We start from the raw sequence: 23297 nt of genomic DNA, 5'->3' as shown, positions 1-23297 counted from the left end.
TCTTGCATGCTCAATAGGGTTATAACTTTCTGACTCCCCCCCAACCCCCCCCCCGATTTCCTGTGTCATAAAGGGATGAACTTTTCATAGAATCATAGCATCAGAGTTGGAAGAGACCACAAGGGCCATCGAGTCCAACCCCCTGCCAAGCAGGAAACACCATCAGAGCACTCCTGACATATGGTTGTCAAGCCTCTGCTTAAAGACCTCCAAAGTAGGAGACTCCACCACACTCCTTGGCAGCAAATTCCACTGTCGAACAGCTCTTACTGTCAGGAAGTTCTTCCTAATGTTTAGGTGGAATCTTCTTTCTTGTAGTTTGGATCCATTGCTCCGTGTCCGCTTCTCTGGAGCAGCAGAAAACAACCTTTCTCCCTCCTCTATGTGACATCCTTTGATATATTTGAACATGGCTATCATATCACCCCTTAACCGCCTCTTCTCCAGGCTAAACATGCCCAGCTCCCTTAGCCGTTCCTCATAAGGGCCTTTGACCATTTTGGTTGCCCTCCTCTGGACACGTTCCAGTTTGTCAGTGTCCCTCTTGAACTGTGGTGCCCAGAACTGGACACAGTACTCCAGGTGAGGTCTGACCAGAGCAGAATACAGTGGCACTATTACTTCCCTTGATCTAGATGCTATACTCCTATTGATGCAGCCCAGAATTGCATTGGCTTTTTTAGCTGCCGCGTCACACTGTTGGCTCATGTCAAGTTTGTGGTCAACCAAGACTTCTAGATCCTTTTCACATGTACTGCTCTCAAGCCAGGTGTCACCCATCTTGTATTTGTGCCTCTCATTTTTTTTTGCTTAGAAACACTGAAATAGGGACTAATTGTTCTCAGTTGTGAAAAAAGGTTGCCCCGAAAGTTGGAGTCACCATATACCGGTATGTACTTTGAAAATGGCTTCAAGAACTTGTCACAAAAATGCTTACAAAAAAGCATTGCAGGTGTTGGAGAATCACTGGAAGCAGGAGCCATCCGTACTCCAGACACCAAGAAGTGATCCGTGCACAGAACACGCGGTCCAAGTGACGCGGGGAAGTTATGGTGCTTGCAGCAGAAACAAAGTCCAGCTGCAACCTTGATTTATTCTAGGGGATAAGAAGTGATGTACAATGTACAAAACATTGCACAAGTATTAGAAAATTTGCAAGCTCTATTTTCCCCCATATTATAATACATGCTATGCATATTACATGATATGTTAAAAAGGTAAAGGACGCCTGACAGTTAAGTCCAGTTGCAAACGATTCTGGGGTTGCGGTGCCCATCTCACTTTAGTGGCCGAGGGAGCCACAGACAGTTTTTCCAGGTCATAGAAGAGTTTGTAGAAGAGTTTGGATTTGATACCCCACCTTTCCCTCCCTTTAAGGAGTCTCAAAGCGGCTAACATTCTCCTTTCCCTTCCTCCCCCACAAAAAACACTCTGTGAGGTGAGTGGGGCTGAGAGACTTCAGAGAAGTGTGACTGGCCCAAGGTCACCCAGCAGCTGCAGGTGGAGGAGCGGGGAAGCGAACCCAGTTCCCCAGATTATGAGACTACCGCTCTTAACCACTACACCGCACTGGCTCTCTCATGTGGCCAGCATGACTAAGCCGCTTCTGGCAAACCAGCGCAGCGCACAGAAATGCCGTTTACCTTCCCGCCAGAGCGGTACCTATTTATCTACTTGCACTTTGACGTGCTTTCAAACTGTTTAGTTGGCAGGAGCAGGGACCGAGCAATGGGAGCTCACCCCATCATGGGGATTCGAACCGCCGACCTTCTGATCGGCAAGCCCTACGCTCTGTGGTTTAACCCACAGCGCCACCCGCGTCCCTACATATGTTCCTGTATGTTATACAGCTACAAATACAAAGATGAATGTATTGATTTCAGGGTGACCTTTTTTTTCAAAATATTTGGAAATGACAGCTCATTCCTTTGTTTTTAGGCAAAAATTCATGAGGCTGTAAAAAAGTTATAACCCTAATGCTCAACCTGTATAGAAATGGGTCTTTTGTTTTGTTTCCCCCCCTGCAGAAGAGAAAAGGCTCAGGACAGGTTGAGGGGGGGTGTATCCAAGCACCCACACAGTCCCAAAGCAAGACTCTTGGGCAAACTTTTCCAGCAAACTATTTTGGGGTGTGGGAACTTACCCATTCTACCTATAAAAATAAATTGCCTTGGTCTCCTCCTCTGCCTCAAAAAAGGTTGAGGAATTGTACATTTCCGAGCACAATTCAAAGTGTTGGTGCTGACCTTGAAAGCCCTAAACGGCCTCGGTCCTGTATACCTGAAGGAGCGTCTCCAGCCACATCGTTCTGCCCGGACACTGAGGTCCAGCTCCGAGGGCCTTCTGGCGGTTGCCTCCATGAGACAATCAAAGTTACAGGGAACCAGGCAGAGGGCCTTCTCGGTGGTGGCACCCGCCCTGTGGAATGCCATCAGATGTCAAAGAAATAAACAACTACTAGATTTTTAGAAGACATCTGAAGGCAGCCCTGTTTAGGGAAGCTTTTAATGTTTGATGCATTACTGTATTTTAATATTTTGTTGGAGGCCACCCAGAGTGGCTGGGGAGGCCCGGCCAGATGGACTGGGTATAAACAAACAAACAAATTATTATTGTTGTTGTTATTATTATTATAATTATAATTATTATTATTATTATTATTATTATTATTATTAGGATGCAAATATGTGCACAGTGATCTTTGCTCCGAAAGCAACATCCAAACCTTTCCGTGTTTTCCTGAACCATCTTTTCCAGCAAACTTTCTTATTACATTTTATATTCTTTATTGCTAAATAAAATGTAGAAAATGCACATAAGATAAGATACAAAAAAATAGGAAAAAGCAAGAAATAGTACCCATGTACTATTCTATGATTCTATAGGAGTGCTCTGATGGTGTTTCCTGCTTGGCAGGGGGTTGGACTCGATGGCCCTTGTGGTCTCTTCCAACTCTATGATTCTATGATTCTATGTAGAAAACAAAACAGGAAAAAAAATTGTGTACATTACAAAAAAAGGCGGGAAAATGTTATTGTAGTTAACCAGACCTTAATCTAATGTGGTATTTATAAATCTGTCCATGGCATGTGGACATCTTTTCCAGCAAACTTTGCGGGGAGGGAAACCTGTAAAAAAAGAAAAAAAGACCAAATCAATTTCTCTCCAGAAAAAGGCGGCACAAAACTTGGGAAATGTTGAGCACATGGGACCCAAACATCCACAAAGTGTCTTTTGCCGTCAGAGCAACATTCAGATTAACTTGAGCATTGTTTTCCAGGAAACACCAACTTTCTTACTTACTTTACTTTCATTACTTTCTTAATGGTAAAAATTAGTAATAATCTGGCCTGCTTTCAAAAGTGCAAACATATCTTCCCCGAGGACCAGGCCACATTTAGCCAACACTTCCTGGAGGCCAGGCACATCAGCTGCCTGCTGAGCTGGCAACTGCAGCTTGCCTGCCTCTTCACACCCACCAGCCACAACGATGTGCAGAAATTTCCAACCACAAACATGCAGTTGCATGGAGGCTGGATGGCTGTTGTGATCGCACACCTTTTAAAGATAGTGTATGCTAATCAGAGACAAACACAGAAGGTTTTTTTTGTTTTTTTTTACTGGTTTTTCCACCTTCCTCAGTTTTCCCTGCAGGCAGAACAGATGCTCTCCCACTTAGGACCCACCTACGTACGGGACCGCCTCTCCTGGTCTGCCCCACGGAGGACCTTAAGGTCCACAAATGACAAAACTTTGGAGGTCCCAAGTCGCAAGGTGGTTAGACTGGTCTCAACTAGGGCCAGGGCCTTTTCAGTACTGGCCCCGGCTTGGTGGAACACTCTGTCACAAGAGACCAGGGCCCTGCGGGACTTGACGTCTTTCCGCAGGGCCTGCAAGACAGAGCTGTTCCTCCTGGCCTTTGGCTTGGACTCAGTCTGACCCTTAAGTTTCCCTCCCCTTACAGTTTTGATTTATGGGCTACTTTTAAAATGAGGTTGCATTTTAAATTGCATTTTTACCTGTATTTTAAATTGGGGTGTGTGTGTTTCCCCCCCCCCCCATTATGTTTCCATTGTAATTTTACTGGTGCAAGCCACCCTGAGCCTGGCTTTGGCCGGGGAGGGAGGGGTAATAATAATAATAATAATAATAATAATAATAATAATAATAATTAGTAGCTCCCCAAAAGGTAAAGTAGTAGTAGTAGTAATTTTATTACTTCAACCCTGCCCATCTAACTGGGTTTTCCACTGTGCTTGGAAACATACTGGGAGCCAGCATAGATCCTTTAGGATGGGTGTTATCCAGTCCTGGCGGCCACTCCCAGTCACCAATCTGGCTGCCGCCTTCTGGATTAGTTGCAATTTCTGAGTCACCTTCCAAGGTAGCCCCATGGAGAGCACATGGCAGTAGTCCAAGCAGGAGATAACCAGAGCATGCACCACTCTGGCGAGACAGTCCATGGGCAGGTAGGGTCTCAGCCGGCGTACCAGATGGAGCTGATAAACAGCTGCCCTGGACACAGAATTAACCTGCACCTCCATGGACAGCTGTGAGTCCAAAATGACTCCCAGGCTGCGCACCTGGTCCTTCAGGGGCACAGTTACCCCATAGAGGACCAGGGAGTCCCCCATACCCAACTGCCTCCTGTGCCCCCAGAAACAGAACTTCTGTCTTGTTAGGTTTCAACCTCAACCCGCTGACCGTAAACCACTGCAAATCCTGTGTACAGTGGTGGTTGTTGTTTAGTTGTTTAGCCGTGTCTGACTCTTCGTGACCCCATGGACCAGAGCACTCCACTGTCTTCCACTGCCTCATTGTACAGTGGTACCTCGGGTTAAGAACTTTTTTTTTTTGGAGGTCCGTACTTAACCTGAAACTGTTCTTAACCTGAAGCACCACTTTAGCTAATGGGGCCTCCTGCTGCTGCCGCATTGCCGGAGCACGATTTCTGTTCTCATCCTGAAGCAAAGTTCTTAACCTGAAGCACTATTTCTGGGTTAGCGGAGTGTGTAGCCTGAAGTGTCTGTAACCCGAGGTACCACTGTAATGGATTGTTTGAAGTCATTTCTGCAACAGGGAAATAAAATTTTAGCCTCCCCATTCCCCACCCTGACTTGTCCCGTATTTTGCCCGACCAAAGGGGGCGACAAGGGTCATCAAGTCCAACCCTCTGCAATGTGGGAATCCTTTGCCCATTGTGAGGGTCGAAGCCACAGCCTCGCCGACTGCTCTGTCCCGGAAGGCTTGAGAGCAGCCTGGTGTCAGAGGCTTCGTTTCGTAGCTACATTTGCACAGCAAGCCCCCGGCACAGACACAGAGCGACCATCTGCCTGCTCTTAAGTCATGCCTCTTGACGCCTGAGCTTCCTGCCGCAACTTCCTTCCCCCCAAATGACATACGAGCACCTTCTGATTCTTCAAGAGCCTCCCAGGATCAGAAGAGCCTTACAATAACTCTTCTGTCCAACCAAATCAAAGTTAAAACTGGACTCAGATATTTTCTTAGAAGGAACACCATACTTTCATAGGCATATGCTTAATGAAATACATACACTGCATTTTAGCTTGAGAGCAGTTGGCTCAACTAGGCTTTTGCAGCAGAAACATTAGGTTATCAGCACCTTCCAAAATAAGACTGTAGACTCGCAATCTCAAAAGTTGGGGCAAAGCAAGAGGTGGGGTAAACATTTGCACACTTCATTCTCATTTTCTCTTATTTAGGACTGCTAAGATCCAGCATGACTTCCTTAGATTTAAATTTTGAAGCAAGCTTGCAGTTTAAACTATGCACACTTAAGAAAGGCAGTCTGCCAGAGACAGAAGGAACAGACAACACACATAACGGACAACATGTAAACATACATATTCTCATATATGTATTAACAGACAACACACATAACAGACAACATGTAAACATATATATTCTCATCCTTTAGTTGGTTATTGCAAGGAGATGGGCCACTACCTTTGGCTTCATTAAGTGAAATTAGTAGGAAGGTCCCACATGGTTTTATGAGCCTCCTTGCCTCTTCAAACACACCACCAGGTAATCAGACTGGTAGGGCTCACAACGCTTGGTTGACTGGGTACCCCTTTATAGATGCATGCGTTGCTGTTGTTGCTTTTTTGCTTTTTCCTTTTTTTGGGGGGGGGGTGTCTGGGATAGAGAAGGGGAAAAAAGAGGGGTTGATTAGGATTGGTATGTCTAGGGGTTTGGTACGCTTAGTACAGGGACGTATAGTAAAGAGGAGAAGGGGCTTCTAGTTGCCTGGCAACTTCCTTAGTGGGTTTTAGAGAGCTCTAGCTATCCGGTTCCTTGCGTTCCATTTCCTATTTCCTTATTTCCTTATTTCCTATAACCTGGGGTCTCTTTCCACTCTGCCGGTCCTGCCCAATTCCTCATGGGCTATCCCTCCTGGCAACCTCCTACCTATCGTCACATCTCAGGAAAAGGGGCCCTACTGGACGCCCGCGCCATGCAGTGCCAGATCGGGTGGTCCCTGGATAGAATTTCGGGTCGAAAATCCCCCTTGCTTTCGGAAGCGAGCTTACAGTACACGTGGTATGTAGCTCGACCGGTGCGGCTGGGATTGGGATAGAAAGCAAGACCACTTCCTGCCCCCTAGAAAGGACGCTCGGGAAGATCGGAAAGAGAGCTCCAACCCCTTGCTTTCAACTGGGATGCCCGTTGCAGAGAGTCGGCTATCTTTCAAGTCGGGTCTCTCCGTCTTACTTTCGGGCTCCCAATTGGTGCGGCTGGCTGGAGATTTTAAGGAAAAGGGATAGAGCTCAGAACCCCCCTTTCGGGTTGAGCAGCGGTCCACGGTCTCTCTCACTAACCGGACCAAGAGAAAGGCAAGAAGGAGCGATAGAGAGGAGGGCAGAGAATTCAGTTGCCAGGAGACTTCCACCCCCTTCCCACCAGTGCACTGGATTTTCCTTTTTCCTTATACTCACGCGTCTTCTATGATGATCCCGGGATCGATGAATAAGCCGGCTGGATCCCTCTTTTGCTCCCCGGCTGAACTCCTAGGGCTTTCGATTACCGCCCAGAAGATGGCTGGGGGTCCAAAAGGATCTTCCCAGGCAAAATGGCCTGGAGCCGGCTGAAGATTTCGGGGCCCCCAGTCAGCAGCTTGGGAGAACCACAAGCCCCACGTTGGGCAGCCAACTGTTACGGAAAAAATCTGGGTGCGGGGTTACTCTGCCACCCAGCTCATCGGACTAAGTCCGTGGGTCCCTGCGGAAGAAAATGAGCTCAGCCGGACGCAGGAGCAAACTGCAGAAGATCCAAGTTTATTGCGCAACAGGTTCAAGGCGAGATTGAACAGCGAGAAAGGGGTGGCATGAACTTTTGAGATTTCCCTCCATGTCCCAGAATACAGTGCATGAAACGTCACGAATACATTATGGGAAGGTTGGGTTTCACAAGTTACATCATGAATATACTTTACACGTCATGAATACATTATGAAAAGGTGGGATTACATTAATTAGCATTTTCGGATGAGGGAGGGGGGATATGCGGAGCGGGAAATATACATAGATACACATTTATTGAGTACCGGTGGTGGCAAGACAATGGGCCAGGAATATACATCGTCTGTCACCTAGTATTGCCCGAAGGAAGGATTTGCAAAACTATCTGACAGGATTAAGAAGTTCCTGCGTACGTGACCTGCCGCTTTGGGGATTATGGAAGTAGGGACAGCATCATGGAGTCCAAGGGGAACTGAGTTGAATGGCACCGAGAACGAGCAGATCAGAACCACGGCTGATTTTATATCAATTTTTGAAGATTTCAGTGATTTCTAAGCCACTCTGTACTAGAGAGCAAAAGCAGAAACAGAGTGGATACATTGTAACAGGATTTTGACAGTATTACTTGAGAGATTATGGAGGACAGGGGAGGGGTGATGGAGTCCTAGAGAAATTGAGCAAATATATTGTAGTGAAGAAGACATTGCCCCCCCCCCCGTTCCGTATCAGTCCCCCATTCGGAGATAGATTTGCATTAAAGTTCTGTAAGAACTTGCAAATCTTTTCTCCGCACCCTAAATCTCGGTGAATGGGATGTGTGGCTTTATGCAAACCTGAAAGGGACTTGCAAGCCATGCCTCTTACGGTCATTTGCAAGTATATCAGTGCAGGTAGCTGCATATAGGGTATTATATAAAGAACATCTCTTGTATTTTGTTGCTAAATTACTTGTGGCATTCTCAATAGTGTTTTATGCTTTGCACCTAACAGGAAGGTCTAATTGACTGAAAAATGCAGTTGGTGTTTTGTCCTTCGCCATTTTTGTGTGTTTCTCAGGTGTCAAGCTAGCTCTTTTGTGGTCTCACACTGACATAGTGCTACAGCAACACATCCTGTCTGTTGAATCCCCTCAGGGCTTTCATTTAACCATGTCGCCTGGCATTCACCATAGCTGGCACAGGTTTGGGCATCTCTGAGGGAGATGTCTTCGCCTTGGCCTTTAGCTATGGGATTTTATTATAGGCTGTGGTTTTGCACGCATGGGGGTTGCTCACTTGCACTTAAAGGACCAAAAGGCTAATTGCAGCCTGGATACACGTGCCCAATTCAAACTGAGTCCAATTTGAATTTATCTTGCCCCATGGTTCTCAACTCTTCAAACCAATCTGTTAAAAGAAAACCATTCTTAACAAGGGCAGTTGTCCAAATAAGTCAATTTAAGTCTATAAGGAATCATTCCTGCTAAACCAAAGCATATCCACCTTCATGTTTCTTAGAAGCTTCTCCTTGGTAAAGCAAGTTTTAGCACATTTTTAAAATGGGTAGGGAAGGTTGGCATAGTGCCAGGTGGGACAACGAATTGTGGTTATCTAAACATTGGACTACACAATAGTGTGAGCTATTAGAAAGTATAAAATGCATGAGAATTCTCCACTGGTGTGTAAGGAATAAGACATTAAACATAAAAACAGTTACACACAATAAATTGCCCCCCTTTGTGGAAATCACACTGTCAGACACATTTCAACATTCTTACATAATAACACATAATACAAAACAAAATAATTAAATATCTGTTGCATATCTTGACACCATTGTGATCTTTTACGTATGTATCTTTTGAATCTTGGAGCAGAGGCTTGAGGTTCAAGTGAAAAGATGTCCTTGTAAGTCAACTCCACCCCCCTTTGTCAGGCCCACTCCCCCAGCAGTCTCTGTTGTCTGTTGTTGCTGGTCTTGCGATGGCGAAGTACTGAGTTGAGGGGTTGTTGCTGCTTTTCATCATTGCACATCTGTAGAAGTGATATCCTGTAAGGGGGCAGGGTTTTGGGGTGACTTAAAAACACAGTTAGACAAGGAAAGGGCAAAAGGTAAAAGGGATGTCCTCCAGTTTCCATGGGAAGCTGCAAATAATAACAATCTTAGTGGATTAAACATTTTATTCATTATCACATTTCCATATAATTACTGTGATTATCTGCTAAGTTTGTTTGCTTTCCTTCACTTAATTTTTGTTGTTGTTGTTCTTTTCATATTATAAAATAAAAAATTACTCCACATGTATAGAAAGAGAACTGTAAAAAATACAAAGGTTAAAAAATAAAAAAGAAAGCAAAAAATTAGATTACCAGTTAGATGAAAATGGACTTGACACAAAGACATCAGATTCAGAAAATAACTATTATTAAATAGTACAAAGATATTATCAAAACCACACATATTACTACTGGACTGGAAAAAATGGAAAAACAATGAGGAAAACTTAAAATTCACCATGTGCTATTCAATAAAAGAACTTCGTGAGACTGACTTTCAACATGTGATGAACATGTCCCCCAAAGTAAAACACAAACACACAAAAATGAGCTATGAGGAACCAAAAATAAATAAATGCTAAGACACACAATTAATAAGTAACCTGAAGTAATCTGTTTTGGCATTCTAACATCCCAAATGAAAATAAAAGTGTTTCTTGATGTGACATCAGCTGTAATGTTAATAGCGGAATACTGGGAAATGAGTTAATACCAATAAAATGAATGGCAATTTAAAGTTGTGCAGGTACCTTGCACTAGCCAAAATGACAGAATTAGTAAGAAATGCTCAGGCCAAAGGTAAACAAGTACCATTCCACAAACAATGTTTGGTTGTGCTTCGATTAACTTCATAGACATCATGGAGAAACTGATTAAATAAATGAAAACAGATTATTTGTAACTTAAAAAAATGTCAAAGGCACAAAGAGATAGAGGTCACTAATACAGCAGGGATTCAGACTTGTTTCACAGAACAGAAAGAAAGTTGCTGTGGGAGGAAAAGGGACAAACACTTTGTTATCAGGGTTCACATATCCTGTTAAAAGGGAAAATTATTTCATGTGAAAAGCCTGTCAGGAAATGCTGTTCCTAAAATTCCCAATCAGGGGGGAATGCTTTGATATTTACCTGTGAAAAGAATTTTGCATGTTAAGATTTGGAACCTGGAAAGCTCTTGACTTTACTGGGCTGTTTTTTTTTTTTTTTTTTTTTTTTGTAGCCTTTTGTCTTAAGTAGCCCCTGGGGCAAAGACAGATTAAGGGTGATTTCCCTCAATGGTTCTGACTTTTCTTTTACATTTGGAAGAAACCTCCTCTCCCTCCTTACAGTCCCCCCCCCCCGTCCTCTCTCTCTCTCTTCTTTAGCTGATCTAGCCTCTGTGCATGTGCAGAGTTCATGTCTCAGCAAACCTTTTGTACTATTGAAAATGTTGCATCCTTTGGCTAAATTAACATTTGAATAAGGGAAGGGAAGGGTATGGAGTAGATTTTGAAAACAGGGTTTGATTTTAAACAAAAAAGAGAAACTCAGCAATTTAAGTATTTACCAAAGCTAGCGATTTCGGCCCAAGCAAACGAGACTGCTTCCTTTATGTACAGGAAAGGGCTAATATCCCTCTGGCCATTCGCGGAACAATCAACCGCTCTCTTATTTATGAGTAAAAATGGCCAGAGAGTTAGAATTCATAGGAATTTTTTTTTTTTTTTAAACATTCTCAGTCATTTCGGCCTTACCATTTGCAGACAAATGGATTGGTCAAGGCTAATTCTACTTGATTATCCATTTGTATGTGCTTAAACTTTGAGTAGACTTTTAAGTCTGATTTTTGTAAATAATAGACAAAATGATAAACACTGTAATCACTTAAATGCTTGATATCACCAGTTCTGCTTCAAACATCATGGCTTTCACCTCTCATCACACCTTTTAAAAAACAAAGAGCCAACCTGGGCTGAATTTCAACTCATCAGCCACAAATTGGGAAAGTTGAAAGGGACCTGGGGTCATCTAGTCCAACCCTAAAATACAGGGTTCATAGCAAGATTTGTACTACCAGAAACACACACATACCTATAGAAATTATCTTTAAAGGAAGATTGAAGTTAACATTTTCCTAAGATAGGGAGAGGATCTTTTATAAAGCAAAGTTAATTCAATTGATATAACCACTCACAAATAATTACAACAGCCATAGATTTGACAATTTTGTTGAACTTGCAGAGCAATAGTAAGCCTAATCTATGCCCCCCCTTGCAGTTTCCTTTAAAGGAAGCTTACTCAGGAGTAAATTTACCTGGCACAGAATAAGAAGGAGAAGGAGGGAAAAAAAAAAAACCCTGAAAGAGACAGAATGAAACAGGGGGGGGGGCATTTTCTAAGAAAAGAGGCCAGGAAGTCTTATAGAGACTGATATCAGGAGCCTTACAATAACTCTTCTGTCCAACCAAATCAAAGTTAAAACTGGACTCAGATATTTTCTTAGAAGGAACACCATACTTTCATAGGCATATGCTTAATGAAATACATACACTGCATTTTAGCTTGAGAGCAGTTGGCTCAACTAGGCTTTTGCAGCAGAAACATTAGGTTATCAGCACCTTCCAAAATAAGACTGTAGACTCGCAATCTCAAAAGTTGGGGCAAAGCAAGAGGTGGGGTAAACATTTGCACACTTCATTCTCATTTTCTCTTATTTAGGACTGCTAAGATCCAGCATGACTTCCTTAGATTTAAATTTTGAAGCAAGCTTGCAGTTTAAACTATGCACACTTAAGAAAGGCAGTCTGCCAGAGACAGAAGGAACAGACAACACACATAACGGACAACATGTAAACATACATATTCTCATATATGTATTAACAGACAACACACATAACAGACAACATGTAAACATATATATTCTCATCCTTTAGTTGGTTATTGCAAGGAGATGGGCCACTACCTTTGGCTTCATTAAGTGAAATTAGTAGGAAGGTCCCACATGGTTTTATGAGCCTCCTTGCCTCTTCAAACACACCACCAGGTAATCAGACTGGTAGGGCTCACAACGCTTGGTTGACTGGGTACCCCTTTATAGATGCATGCGTTGCTGTTGTTGCTTTTTTGCTTTTTCCTTTTTTTGGGGGGGGGTGTCTGGGATAGAGAAGGGGAAAAAAGAGGGGTTGATTAGGATTGGTATGTCTAGGGGTTTGGTACGCTTAGTACAGGGACGTATAGTAAAGAGGAGAAGGGGCTTCTAGTTGCCTGGCAACTTCCTTAGTGGGTTTTAGAGAGCTCTAGCTATCCGGTTCCTTGCGTTCCATTTCCTATTTCCTTATTTCCTTATTTCCTATAACCTGGGGTCTCTTTCCACTCTGCCGGTCCTGCCCAATTCCTCATGGGCTATCCCTCCTGGCAACCTCCTACCTATCGTCACATCTCAGGAAAAGGGGCCCTACTGGACGCCCGCGCCATGCAGTGCCAGATCGGGTGGTCCCTGGATAGAATTTCGGGTCGAAAATCCCCCTTGCTTTCGGAAGCGAGCTTACAGTACACGTGGTATGTAGCTCGACCGGTGCGGCTGGGATTGGGATAGAAAGCAAGACCACTTCCTGCCCCCTAGAAAGGACGCTCGGGAAGATCGGAAAGAGAGCTCCAACCCCTTGCTTTCAACTGGGATGCCCGTTGCAGAGAGTCGGCTATCTTTCAAGTCGGGTCTCTCCGTCTTACTTTCGGGCTCCCAATTGGTGCGGCTGGCTGGAGATTTTAAGGAAAAGGGATAGAGCTCAGAACCCCCCTTTCGGGTTGAGCAGCGGTCCACGGTCTCTCTCACTAACCGGACCAAGAGAAAGGCAAGAAGGAGCGATAGAGAGGAGGGCAGAGAATTCAGTTGCCAGGAGACTTCCACCCCCTTCCCACCAGTGCACTGGATTTTCCTTTTTCCTTATACTCACGCGTCTTCTATGATGATCCCGGGATCGATGAATAAGCCGGCTGGATCCCTCTTTTGCTCCCCGGCTGAACTCCTAGGGCTTTCGATTACCGCCCAGAAGATGGCTGGGGGTCCAAAAGGATCTTCCCAGGCAAAATGGCCTGGAGCCGGCTGAAGATTTCGGGGCCCCCAGTCAGCAGCTTGGGAGAACCACAAGCCCCACGTTGGGCAGCCAACTGTTACGGAAAAAATCTGGGTGCGGGGTTACTCTGCCACCCAGCTCATCGGACTAAGTCCGTGGGTCCCTGCGGAAGAAAATGAGCTCAGCCGGACGCAGGAGCAAACTGCAGAAGATCCAAGTTTATTGCGCAACAGGTTCAAGGCGAGATTGAACAGCGAGAAAGGGGTGGCATGAACTTTTGAGATTTCCCTCCATGTCCCAGAATACAGTGCATGAAACGTCACGAATACATTATGGGAAGGTTGGGTTTCACAAGTTACATCATGAATATACTTTACACGTCATGAATACATTATGAAAAGGTGGGATTACATTAATTAGCATTTTCGGATGAGGGAGGGGGGATATGCGGAGCGGGAAATATACATAGATACACATTTATTGAGTACCGGTGGTGGCAAGACAATGGGCCAGGAATATACATCGTCTGTCACCTAGTATTGCCCGAAGGAAGGATTTGCAAAACTATCTGACAGGATTAAGAAGTTCCTGCGTACGTGACCTGCCGCTTTGGGGATTATGGAAGTAGGGACAGCATCATGGAGTCCAAGGGGAACTGAGTTGAATGGCACCGAGAACGAGCAGATCAGAACCACGGCTGATTTTATATCAATTTTTGAAGATTTCAGTGATTTCTAAGCCACTCTGTACTAGAGAGCAAAAGCAGAAACAGAGTGGATACATTGTAACAGGATTTTGACAGTATTACTTGAGAGATTATGGAGGACAGGGGAGGGGTGATGGAGTCCTAGAGAAATTGAGCAAATATATTGTAGTGAAGAAGACATTGCCCCCCCCCCCGTTCCGTATCAGTACGAAATTAGTCATGGCATGGAGAAAAAAAGCAGAGACATCACCTTGCCGGACAAAGGTCCGTATAGTTAAAGCTCTGGTTTTCCCAGTAGTGATGTATGGAAGTGAGAGCTGGACCATCAAGAAGGCTGGGGTTGCGGCGCTCATCTCGCTTTATTGGCCAAGGGAGCCAGCGTACAGCTTCCGGGTCGTGTGGCCAGCAGGACTAAGCCGCTTCTGGCGAACCAGAGCAGCGCACGGAAACACCGTTTACCTTCCCGCCGGAGCAGTACCTATTTATGTACTTGCACTTTGAGGTGCTTTCAACCTGCTAGGTTGGCAGGCGCAGGGACTGAGCAACGGGACCTCACCCCGTCACGGGGATTCGAACGCCGACCTTCTGATCGGCAAGTCCTAGGCTCTGTGGTTTAACCCACAGCGCCACCTGTGTCCCTACATAATACATTATACAGCTACAAATACAAAAATGGATGTATTGATTTCAAGGTGACCTTTCCCCCCCCCAAAAAAAATATTTGGGATTCGAACCACCGACCTTCTGATCAGCAAGCCCTAGGTTCTCTGGTTTAACCCGCAGCGCCACCCGCGTCCCTTGGTATGCAATAGTAATACTAATGCCTGCCTGCTCCTGTTTCCCAGGTGTTTCCCTGAGCATCCTATGACTGCTGCTTGGGCAGCCCCAGGACCTGCCGCGTGATGCCCAACCCGGCTGCCCACCTGCCCTTTTACTATGGCAGCATCTCCCGCTCAGACGCCGAAGAGCATCTCAAGTTGGGCGGAATGATGGACGGCCTTTTCCTGCTCCGCCAGTGCCTTCGCAGCCTGGGCGGCTACGTGCTGTCGGTCACCCACAACCTCCGGTTCCACCACTACCCCATTGAGCGGCTGATGAACGGCACCTTTGCCATCGCGGGCGGCAAAGCCCACTGCGGCCCCGAGGAGCTCTGCGAGTTCTACTCCAAGGACGCCGATGGGCTCTGCTGCCCGCTCAAGAGGCCGTGCAACCGTCCCGGCGGCCTCGAACCCCAGCTGGGCATCTTCGACTCCATCCGAGAGAACATGGTGCGGGAATATATCCGGCAGACATGGCAGCTGGAGGTACGGGCAGGATTGGGGCCTTTCCTGTGGTTGGGGGGAAACATTGTGGCCAGCGGTGAGGCGTTCACAAAGTAAAGGAAGGATTGAACTCTGATTAATAAGAATACACCCAGAGGCTTGAACCAGCGTATGATAGTGTCTCTCTGTGCCTGTCTCTCTAGCCCCCTCGGCCCAGGTCATTTTATTCACAAAAGAACTTTTTACAGAGTGTTCGTAAGAACCAATCAGATTTCTTCTGAGCATTTCCACAAACCCGCGTGGGGACAAGTTAAACTACTTAAGCACACCTATTTCTGGGGTAAACAAATAACAGAACTACAAAGGAGAACATTTGGCAACCCTGGAGGTGATAAACAAGCAATATACATGATAAGGAGGATGGCTAGGAGGACAGCGATCATTATCACTTTCATGTGAGATCTGTTTCCTGGCCCTAAGATTAACATCCTAAGATTAACATATTAGTAAGCTACTACAAAGAAGCTTGCCCACTATCTTTGATGACCCAGGACGCCTGCCTGGCGAAGCAACTGGCCTGTATACGTGCCTTGTGAAGCAAGAGAGATGGACCAGGGATGCAGAGGTGTGGATTGATCAAAAATCATATCAAAATACAGTGGTACCTCGCAAGACGAATGCCTCGCAAGACAAAAAACTCACTAGACGAAAGGTTTTTCCGTTTTCGATTTGCCTCGCAAGACGAATTTCCCTATGGGCTTGCTTCGCAAGACGAAAACGTCTCGCGACTTTGTTTCCTTTGTCTAAAAACAAAGACATGTTTTGTTTATAAAGTTAATTTATTTTCCCTTCAATTTTTGAACTGCTCTTTACAGTATGTGTGACTTTAAAGAGCAGTTAATAAACTGTTGTTGTACCAAATTTGGCTTTGTTTGGACTTTTTTTGACCATAGGAACACATTAATTGATTTTCAATTCCTATGGGATTTCGTGATTCGCAAGACGAAAAATTCGCTAGACGACAAAACTTGCGGAACGAATTAATTTCGTCTTGCGGGGCACCACTGTAGTTTAAACCCAGTCAACGCAATGCTTTCATTGCTGACACAGATGGCTTACTCTATATTTGTTATAATTCCTCATAGCAATCCCACCTGATCACTACACAGCAGAATATGTAGCTGCCCCCAAGGACACGGGCAAAACGTCAAAAGAAGCAGCAACATTTTTGAAAGCTATTTTTTATTCATTTTCAAATTTATAACACATCCACATCAAATTAAAAGTGATTTAAAACACACACCCCTCAAAAACCCCCACTGAATTCCCACTTTCTCAGGTATATTCCAATTCATACCCTTTTACATGCTACTTATTTTACAGATTTATTTCTGCTTCACATCCATTTTGTTAAGCAAAATTCTCGTCCCTCAGCTGTCCCTTTACAGACTCCTGCATAAGGATTAAACACAATTACATCAAATAAAAACAAGTGAGCGGTTATAGTAATTTAAACATTTCGTTTTTCTTTCCAACTTGGTGTAGATTCATTCTCTTATCCCTGATAGTTTTCAGCCTCTGCCTGTTTGTGCAAACCCTTTTCCTTTCCATAGGCAAACCAGATTATCTCCTTTCAATGTTCAGTCTTTGTTATAAAGGTAAAGGGACCCCTGACTGTTAAGTCCAGTCGTGGACAACTCTGGGGTTGTGCGCTCATCTCACTCTATAGGCCAAGGGAGCCGGCGTTTGTCTGCACACATTTTTTCCAGGTCATGTGGCCAGCAGGACTAAGCCACTTCTGGTGAACCAGAGCAGCAAACAGAAACACCGTTTACCTTCCCGCTGGAGTGGTACCTATTTATCTACTTGCACTTTGAGGTGCTTTTGAACTGCTAGGTTGGCAGGAGCAGGGACCGAGCAACGGGAGCTCACCCTGTTGCGGGGATTCAAACCGCCGACCTTCTGATTGGCAAGCCCAAGGCTCTGTGGTTTAATCCACAGTGCCACCCGCGTCGCATGAGCCTCTTAAATCCATTATTTGCATTCCATTGGAGATAAAGCTTTTACAACGCCCTCCGTTTCCTATTGGAGGGTACCACAAAGCAGGACTGGGTGATATCTGGTTTCCAACGTCATGATATATCACCAGCTAAACATCGTGATATACGGATACATCACGATGTCTGAAATAAGGATGGACCTGTGTAGAGGCATTAGCTGGCTTCACAGTTTTCCCCGCATCAGTATTTTTGCATAGCACATGTACACACACATACACACACACCTGTGATTAGCAGTATATTGCCAGGTCAAAAATTATGAAACTCTACAATTCAATGCCACTAGATAGTCATTTACATTTACATTTCCAGCACGCCCTTTCCTTTGAGGTAACCCCACTGCCCTCCAGGAGACCATACCACCCAATTTGAGAACCCCTAGTTTAGAACAACGTAGAATTACAAAAGCAGTTCCTTCCATCTCCAACATCCAGGCATTGAGTGCTGCTCTTATGTAGGAACCAACTGGGGTTAAATGGGAGGCTGATAATTTCCCCCACCAGGCATAGCTTGTCTTGGAGGTTTAAATAATTCCCAGAAAGGCAATAGAGTCTCTGCTCTCTCCTCTTCCTTCTTCGCAGGGGGACACCCTTGAACAGGCCATCATCAGCCAGGCCCCCCAGGTGGAGAAGCTCCTGGCCACCACAGCCCACGAGAAGATGCCCTGGTACCACGGCCCCATCACTCGAGCGCAAGCAGAAAGCAGACTCTACTCAGGCTCGCAGCCTGATGGGAAATTCTTGTAAGCACGTTGTCAGGGCAAAGCTTCTTGTCTGTTGTCGTCTTCTTCTTCTTCTTCTTCTTCTTCTTCTTCTTCTTCTTCTTCTTCCTCCTCCTCCTCCTCCTCCTCCTCCTCTTCTTCTTCTTCTTCTTCTTCTTCTTCTTCCTCCTCCTCCTCCTCCTCCTCCTCCTCCTCTTCTTCTTCTTCTTCTTCTTCTTCTTCCTCCTCTTCTTCTTCCTCCTCTTCTTCTTCTTCCTCCTCCTCTTCTTCTTCTTCTTCTTCTTCTTCTTCTTCTTCTTCTTCTTCTTCCCCTCCTCCTCCTCCTCCTCCTCCTCCTCCTCCTCCTCCTCCTCCTCCTCTTCTTCTTCTTCTTCTTCTTCTTCTTCTTCTTCTTCTTCCTCCTCCTCCTCCTCCTCCTCCTCCTCTTTTTCTTCTTCTTCCAAATCATTTTTATTGATTTTCCAAATTTTAACGAATCAACCACAAATTAAAACACATTCAATACAATCTTCCCCAAAAATGTCTTCCTGCACTCTGTCCTCGATATGTCCATAATTTCCTCTCGTTGCTGCATTGTTTTCCCAACCTGTCTGTCGTCTTTCTGTGTTGCTGCCATTATGCAGTTGGGGCACCCATCTGCCTCGCTTTGTAGATTTGGGGCATCTGTCAACCAGGGTGAAGGAGTTGGAATGGCCGAGTCCAGGATCTGTCGTCCTAATGTCCCACAAGAGGGGTGAGGAGCCCCCAGTCTCCTCATTTGGCCTGCGAGGCCATTTCAGCCAAGCCCACCTCCCTGTAAGGATGTCAGAAAGAATCCACTTCCATTCCGACCCAGCGTTGCCACTGTTGGCTCTGCTGCAGTTCAATTTCTGCCCGGTACTAACAGACCCTCCAAGTGTCCCTATTTTCCAGGGACAGACCCAGATTTACAGAAGCCATTCCAGTTTCTGATTTGATCCCGGAATATCCCGCTTTTCCTTAGGACGTCCCTATTTTCATTGCAGAAATGTTGGAGGGTATTAGTTATGAGACCTCCCAAGCCAAGGAGACAAGTAATTAGGCAACCGCTAGAAGACATCTGAAGGAAGTTTTTTTCATGCTCAATGTTTTATTATGTTTTAATATATGTTGGAAGCTACTCAAAGTTTGCTTTGCTTTCAGAACCGCTTACGGTTCTTGTTAATTGCTACCTGTAACTAATGGAGCCAATTGGGTTGGACTAAATGACTCTTAAGGGATGCGGGTGGCACTGTGGGTTAAACCACCAAGCCTATGCCTTGCCGATCAGAAGGTCGGTGGTTCGAATCCCCGCGACGGGGTGAGCTCTTGTTGCAGCACATCAAAGTGCAAGTAGATAAATAGGTACCACTCTGGTGAGAAGGTAAACGGCATTTCCGTGTGCTGCTCTGGTTCACCAGAAGCGGTTTAGTCATGCTGGCCACATGACCCAGAAGCGGTATGCCGGCTCCCTCGGCCTGTAAACCGTTAGGTCCAGTCGCAGACGACTCTGGGGTAGCAGTGCTTATCTTGCTTTATTGGCTGAGTGTACAGCTTCTGGATCATGTGGCCAGCATGACTAAGCCACTTCTGGCGAACCAGAGCAGCGCACGGAAACACCATTTATCTTCCCGCTGGAGTGGTACCTATTTATCTACTTGCACTTTGACGTGCTTTCAAACTGCTAGGTTGGCAGGAGCAGGGACCGAGCAACGAGAGCTCACCCTGTTGCAGGGATTCGAACCGCCAACCTTCTAATCAGCAAGCCCAAGAGGCTCAGTGGTTTAGACCACAGTGCCACTTGCCCATAAAAAGACACACATTCGTGCAAATATCAGACAAAATTGCACTATCTCAGGGGACGCTGCTTTGCATAGGGAAGCTGAGATTGATTGAATGAGAAACAGAAAATGGACGCATTTGCCAGGCCCCTTAGAGAAAAACTAGGTGCCCCTTAGTAGGAACAGAGCTGATCCTGACATCTTCCATGCCATTTCCCTCCAGGCTGAGAGAGAAAAAGGAGAAGGGCTCTTACGCTCTGTCCCTCGTCTACGGAAAGACCGTTTATCACTACCGGATCGGACAGGACAAAGCAGGAAAATATTCGGTGGAAGACGGAACCAAGTTTGATACGCTGTGGCAGGTGGGTTGTGTGAGTGTGTGGGGCTGGAGACCCTCCTCCTTCTGGGATTGCCTGCATTGCAATGAAGAGAAGAGAATCATCGAATTGAAGAGTTGGGAGGGACCCTGAGGGTCATCTAGCCCAACCCCCTGCAATAGTTTTTTTTTTTTAAGGCAAGATGGCACTGCCACCCAAGAAGGTGTCAGCAAGCAAGGGCAAACCACAAGGTTTCCAGGGGTACAACCTTTGTTGGGGGGTGGGATGGGTGGACACCTAAAGGGAGGGGGAGCCCCCAAAGCAGACCCATTTGGACTGAGTACTTTGATAAAACTTTGTTCGCATTAGCCAATGGCCACAGCAACAGTAAAACATTACAGTATATGCAGGAAAGGAAATTTGATATAAGAGCACAATTTAAAGTCCTGAGTCAGCTGTCAGTTAGTGGCCCTTGTTCTGATTGCCCCTGCTATGAACCTAGCAACCTTTCCTGTTATCTGCTCATTTTGATCTGATAGAAGAAAGGTCATTGTGGCAGTGGTTGAGCGCCCTGGGATGGTTAGTACGAGTGGGGCGATGATCTCATTCCTCAGGTCTTTGTAGAGAGCGCAAGACAGGAGGACATGTGACGCTGTTTCGGTGCTACCATCTCCACAGGGGCAAAGACGTTTCTCAGACGGGATCTTTAGGAATCGACCCTCAAGCACCGCAGATGGCAAAACATCCAGTCTTGCAAGTGTAAAAGCATGTCTGTATTTTGGGATAATAAGTTTGTGCAGATATGGGGCCAGAGAATCAAAATGGAGAGGTGGAAACTGAACATACCAAGGACAGAATTTCCTTATAGCGGCCAGGTTGTTCTGATGCTCGATATCTTTTAGACGTTGACCAATTAGACTGTTTGCTTTAGTGGGGCCCATAGCAAGTAGTTGTTGTGGGGATAAGCCACAAGAGTGAAGTTTTTGATAGACGGTTTTAAGCCAGGCATTTGGACTGAGTATGTGTGGCAGCTGTCAAGGGAGACAAACAGAAAACCAGATGGGCGGCGGAACCCAGTGGAGTGTCATGGAAGTGGACCATTAATTGCAGCTTCCACTCATCAGCATGACTAATAGCCATGTAGAGACTTGGGAAAAAACAGCAATAAGACTCAATAGAGCCAGTGGAAGTTTTCTTGACGGCTCTGCGGATTGGAGGGGATTTAGAAGCACGTCAGTAACATGCAAGGGGTAGCAGCCAAGCATCAATCACCATGCGGCCCTCAAGAGGACTCTGTGCGGACCTTGGAAACCTCCCCAGGACACACCCCTCCCTGGCTTTGCTTTGCCACTTCCGTCTAATATTATATTTTATTGAAATAATTTCGATGGTATATAAATAAAGTGATACAGAGGGGGGGGGAATGAGGGGTGTGTATATTCCTAGCTAGGAGTGAATGGAGGACAGTGGGGTGTTGTGTGTTAATTTCCTAAAGTTATATTCTGCTCGGTTGTGCAAATAAAACCTCAAAGCAGTCTGAGCGTGGGTAGAAATTATCCTGCTATACGCAGATATAGCCTGTGGCTCCGCCCACTTTCCCCTGGCTCCGCCCACTGCTGGCAGGCGGCTCCTAAGAGGCTGCCAAGAAAGGAATGTGGCCCTTGCATTCATGCAATCTGCTGTCATTGTGGAGGAACCCTTCCCCTGGACTATCCCTAGCTGGGCTTATGATTTCGCCTCCCGTATTTCGTCTTGCAATCTTCAAGGAGATCTTGGGATTCGAGCAAAAGAAGAATGTGGAATAGGCAAAGTTGAGCCTTTAAAAATAATAATAATAATCATCATCATCATCATCATCATCATCATCATCATCATCATCTCTTTCTGTTTCTGGGCTTCTAATGCCCTTCTCCTCCCTTCCCAACTGCAGCTCGTGGAATATCTCAAACTGAAACCGGATGGCCTGATCTATTATTTGAGGGAATCCACACCGAATCCCGATATGCCAACAGGTGAGACCCCAATATTTGCCACCTGGAAAATATTGGAACTACTTTCAGGTGCAATTCAAGAGTTGTTGGTTTTTGTTTTAACATTTAGTGGACTTTGTTAAATAGGGACTAGTTTCTTTAAAAAACATATGTGAATTTTTCATTTTTATTTATTTATTTTTCAAGTTTTGATTTTATTGGGTAAATTCGAAAAGTGACGTATCATAGAATTTACATTGAATATTGAAAAGACCAGAGGTCACAAAAAAACAAAACAAAAGCAGTAATAATTTTCCATTTTGATAAAATATCGATCACCTTCTGTTCTATTATTCTACATTTTTTAAAAAACTAAACCTTACGTCTTGTTTTATTCCCCACATTATATTATATTATTTACACAGAAATCATTCAAACGCTACCATAGTTGCCACACCGTGATTGTCATTCTGTAAATATTTTTTAAACATGTCCCATTTTGGAGTAAAGCATTGGTTGAAATTGCCTCTCTGTCTGTTCATCAATTATGCCATCTCAGCATATTCTAGGATTTTATTTAACCGCTCTGATTTAGATGGTACCTTATCCCCCTTCCAATTCATTGCAATCAGGGTCCTTGCGGCCGCAGTGGCATACGGAAATATTTCCTTTAGGCCTTTTGGTATTTCTTTGTCTAGAATGGCAAGAAGGAAGGCCTCCAGTTTCTTTGGAAAGGATACTTTCAAACTTTTTTTTCCAATTCGTCATATATGATATTCCAGAATTCTTTAATTTTTTTACAGAGCCACCACATGCGGTTTGAATTTTTCAAATTTTACAAGCATCAATTAAAAAGCAAAGCAAAACAATACCCATATCCAATTCTTACTTGTAACCAGGGCCGTCTTAAGGATATCCGGTGCTGTGGTGCAAAGCTCGCCCTTTCCCAGAGTTGTTTCCGCCCTCCAATAATATATATTATTTTCAGTAAATGAACGTAGTAAAAAAAAGGAAAAGATTAACAATAATAAAGACATACAAAAAAATAAAAGAAAAAAAAGAAAAAGAAAAGAAAAAGAAGAAAAAGTGCATACAACTTATTACCACTTAATTAATTAAAATTAAGTACCATC

The 23297-nt window shown here is 44.9% G+C and overlaps 1 protein-coding gene across 1 annotated transcript in view; it reads left to right on the top strand.

Moving 5' to 3' along the window:
- ZAP70 (zeta chain of T cell receptor associated protein kinase 70) overlaps window positions 1–23297 on the top strand; it is a 41715-nt gene that overhangs the window by 4207 nt on the left and 14211 nt on the right. The window contains exons 2-5 of the mRNA XM_082206427.1: window positions 14902–15360; window positions 17960–18120; window positions 20101–20239; window positions 22125–22206. Of these exons, the coding sequence (XP_082062553.1) occupies window positions 14959–15360; window positions 17960–18120; window positions 20101–20239; window positions 22125–22206 (784 nt within the window). The 5' untranslated portion in view covers window positions 14902–14958. The remainder of the gene's footprint in view (window positions 1–14901; window positions 15361–17959; window positions 18121–20100; window positions 20240–22124; window positions 22207–23297) is intronic.

Source organism: Podarcis vaucheri (genome assembly GCF_965113315.1).
Source record: "Podarcis vaucheri genome assembly, chromosome: 18".
In the NCBI taxonomy this organism is placed as follows: domain Eukaryota; kingdom Metazoa; phylum Chordata; class Lepidosauria; order Squamata; family Lacertidae; genus Podarcis; species Podarcis vaucheri.
Note: the sequence above shows the minus strand (reverse complement) of the source record. Positions and strands in the feature narration are given on the sequence as shown.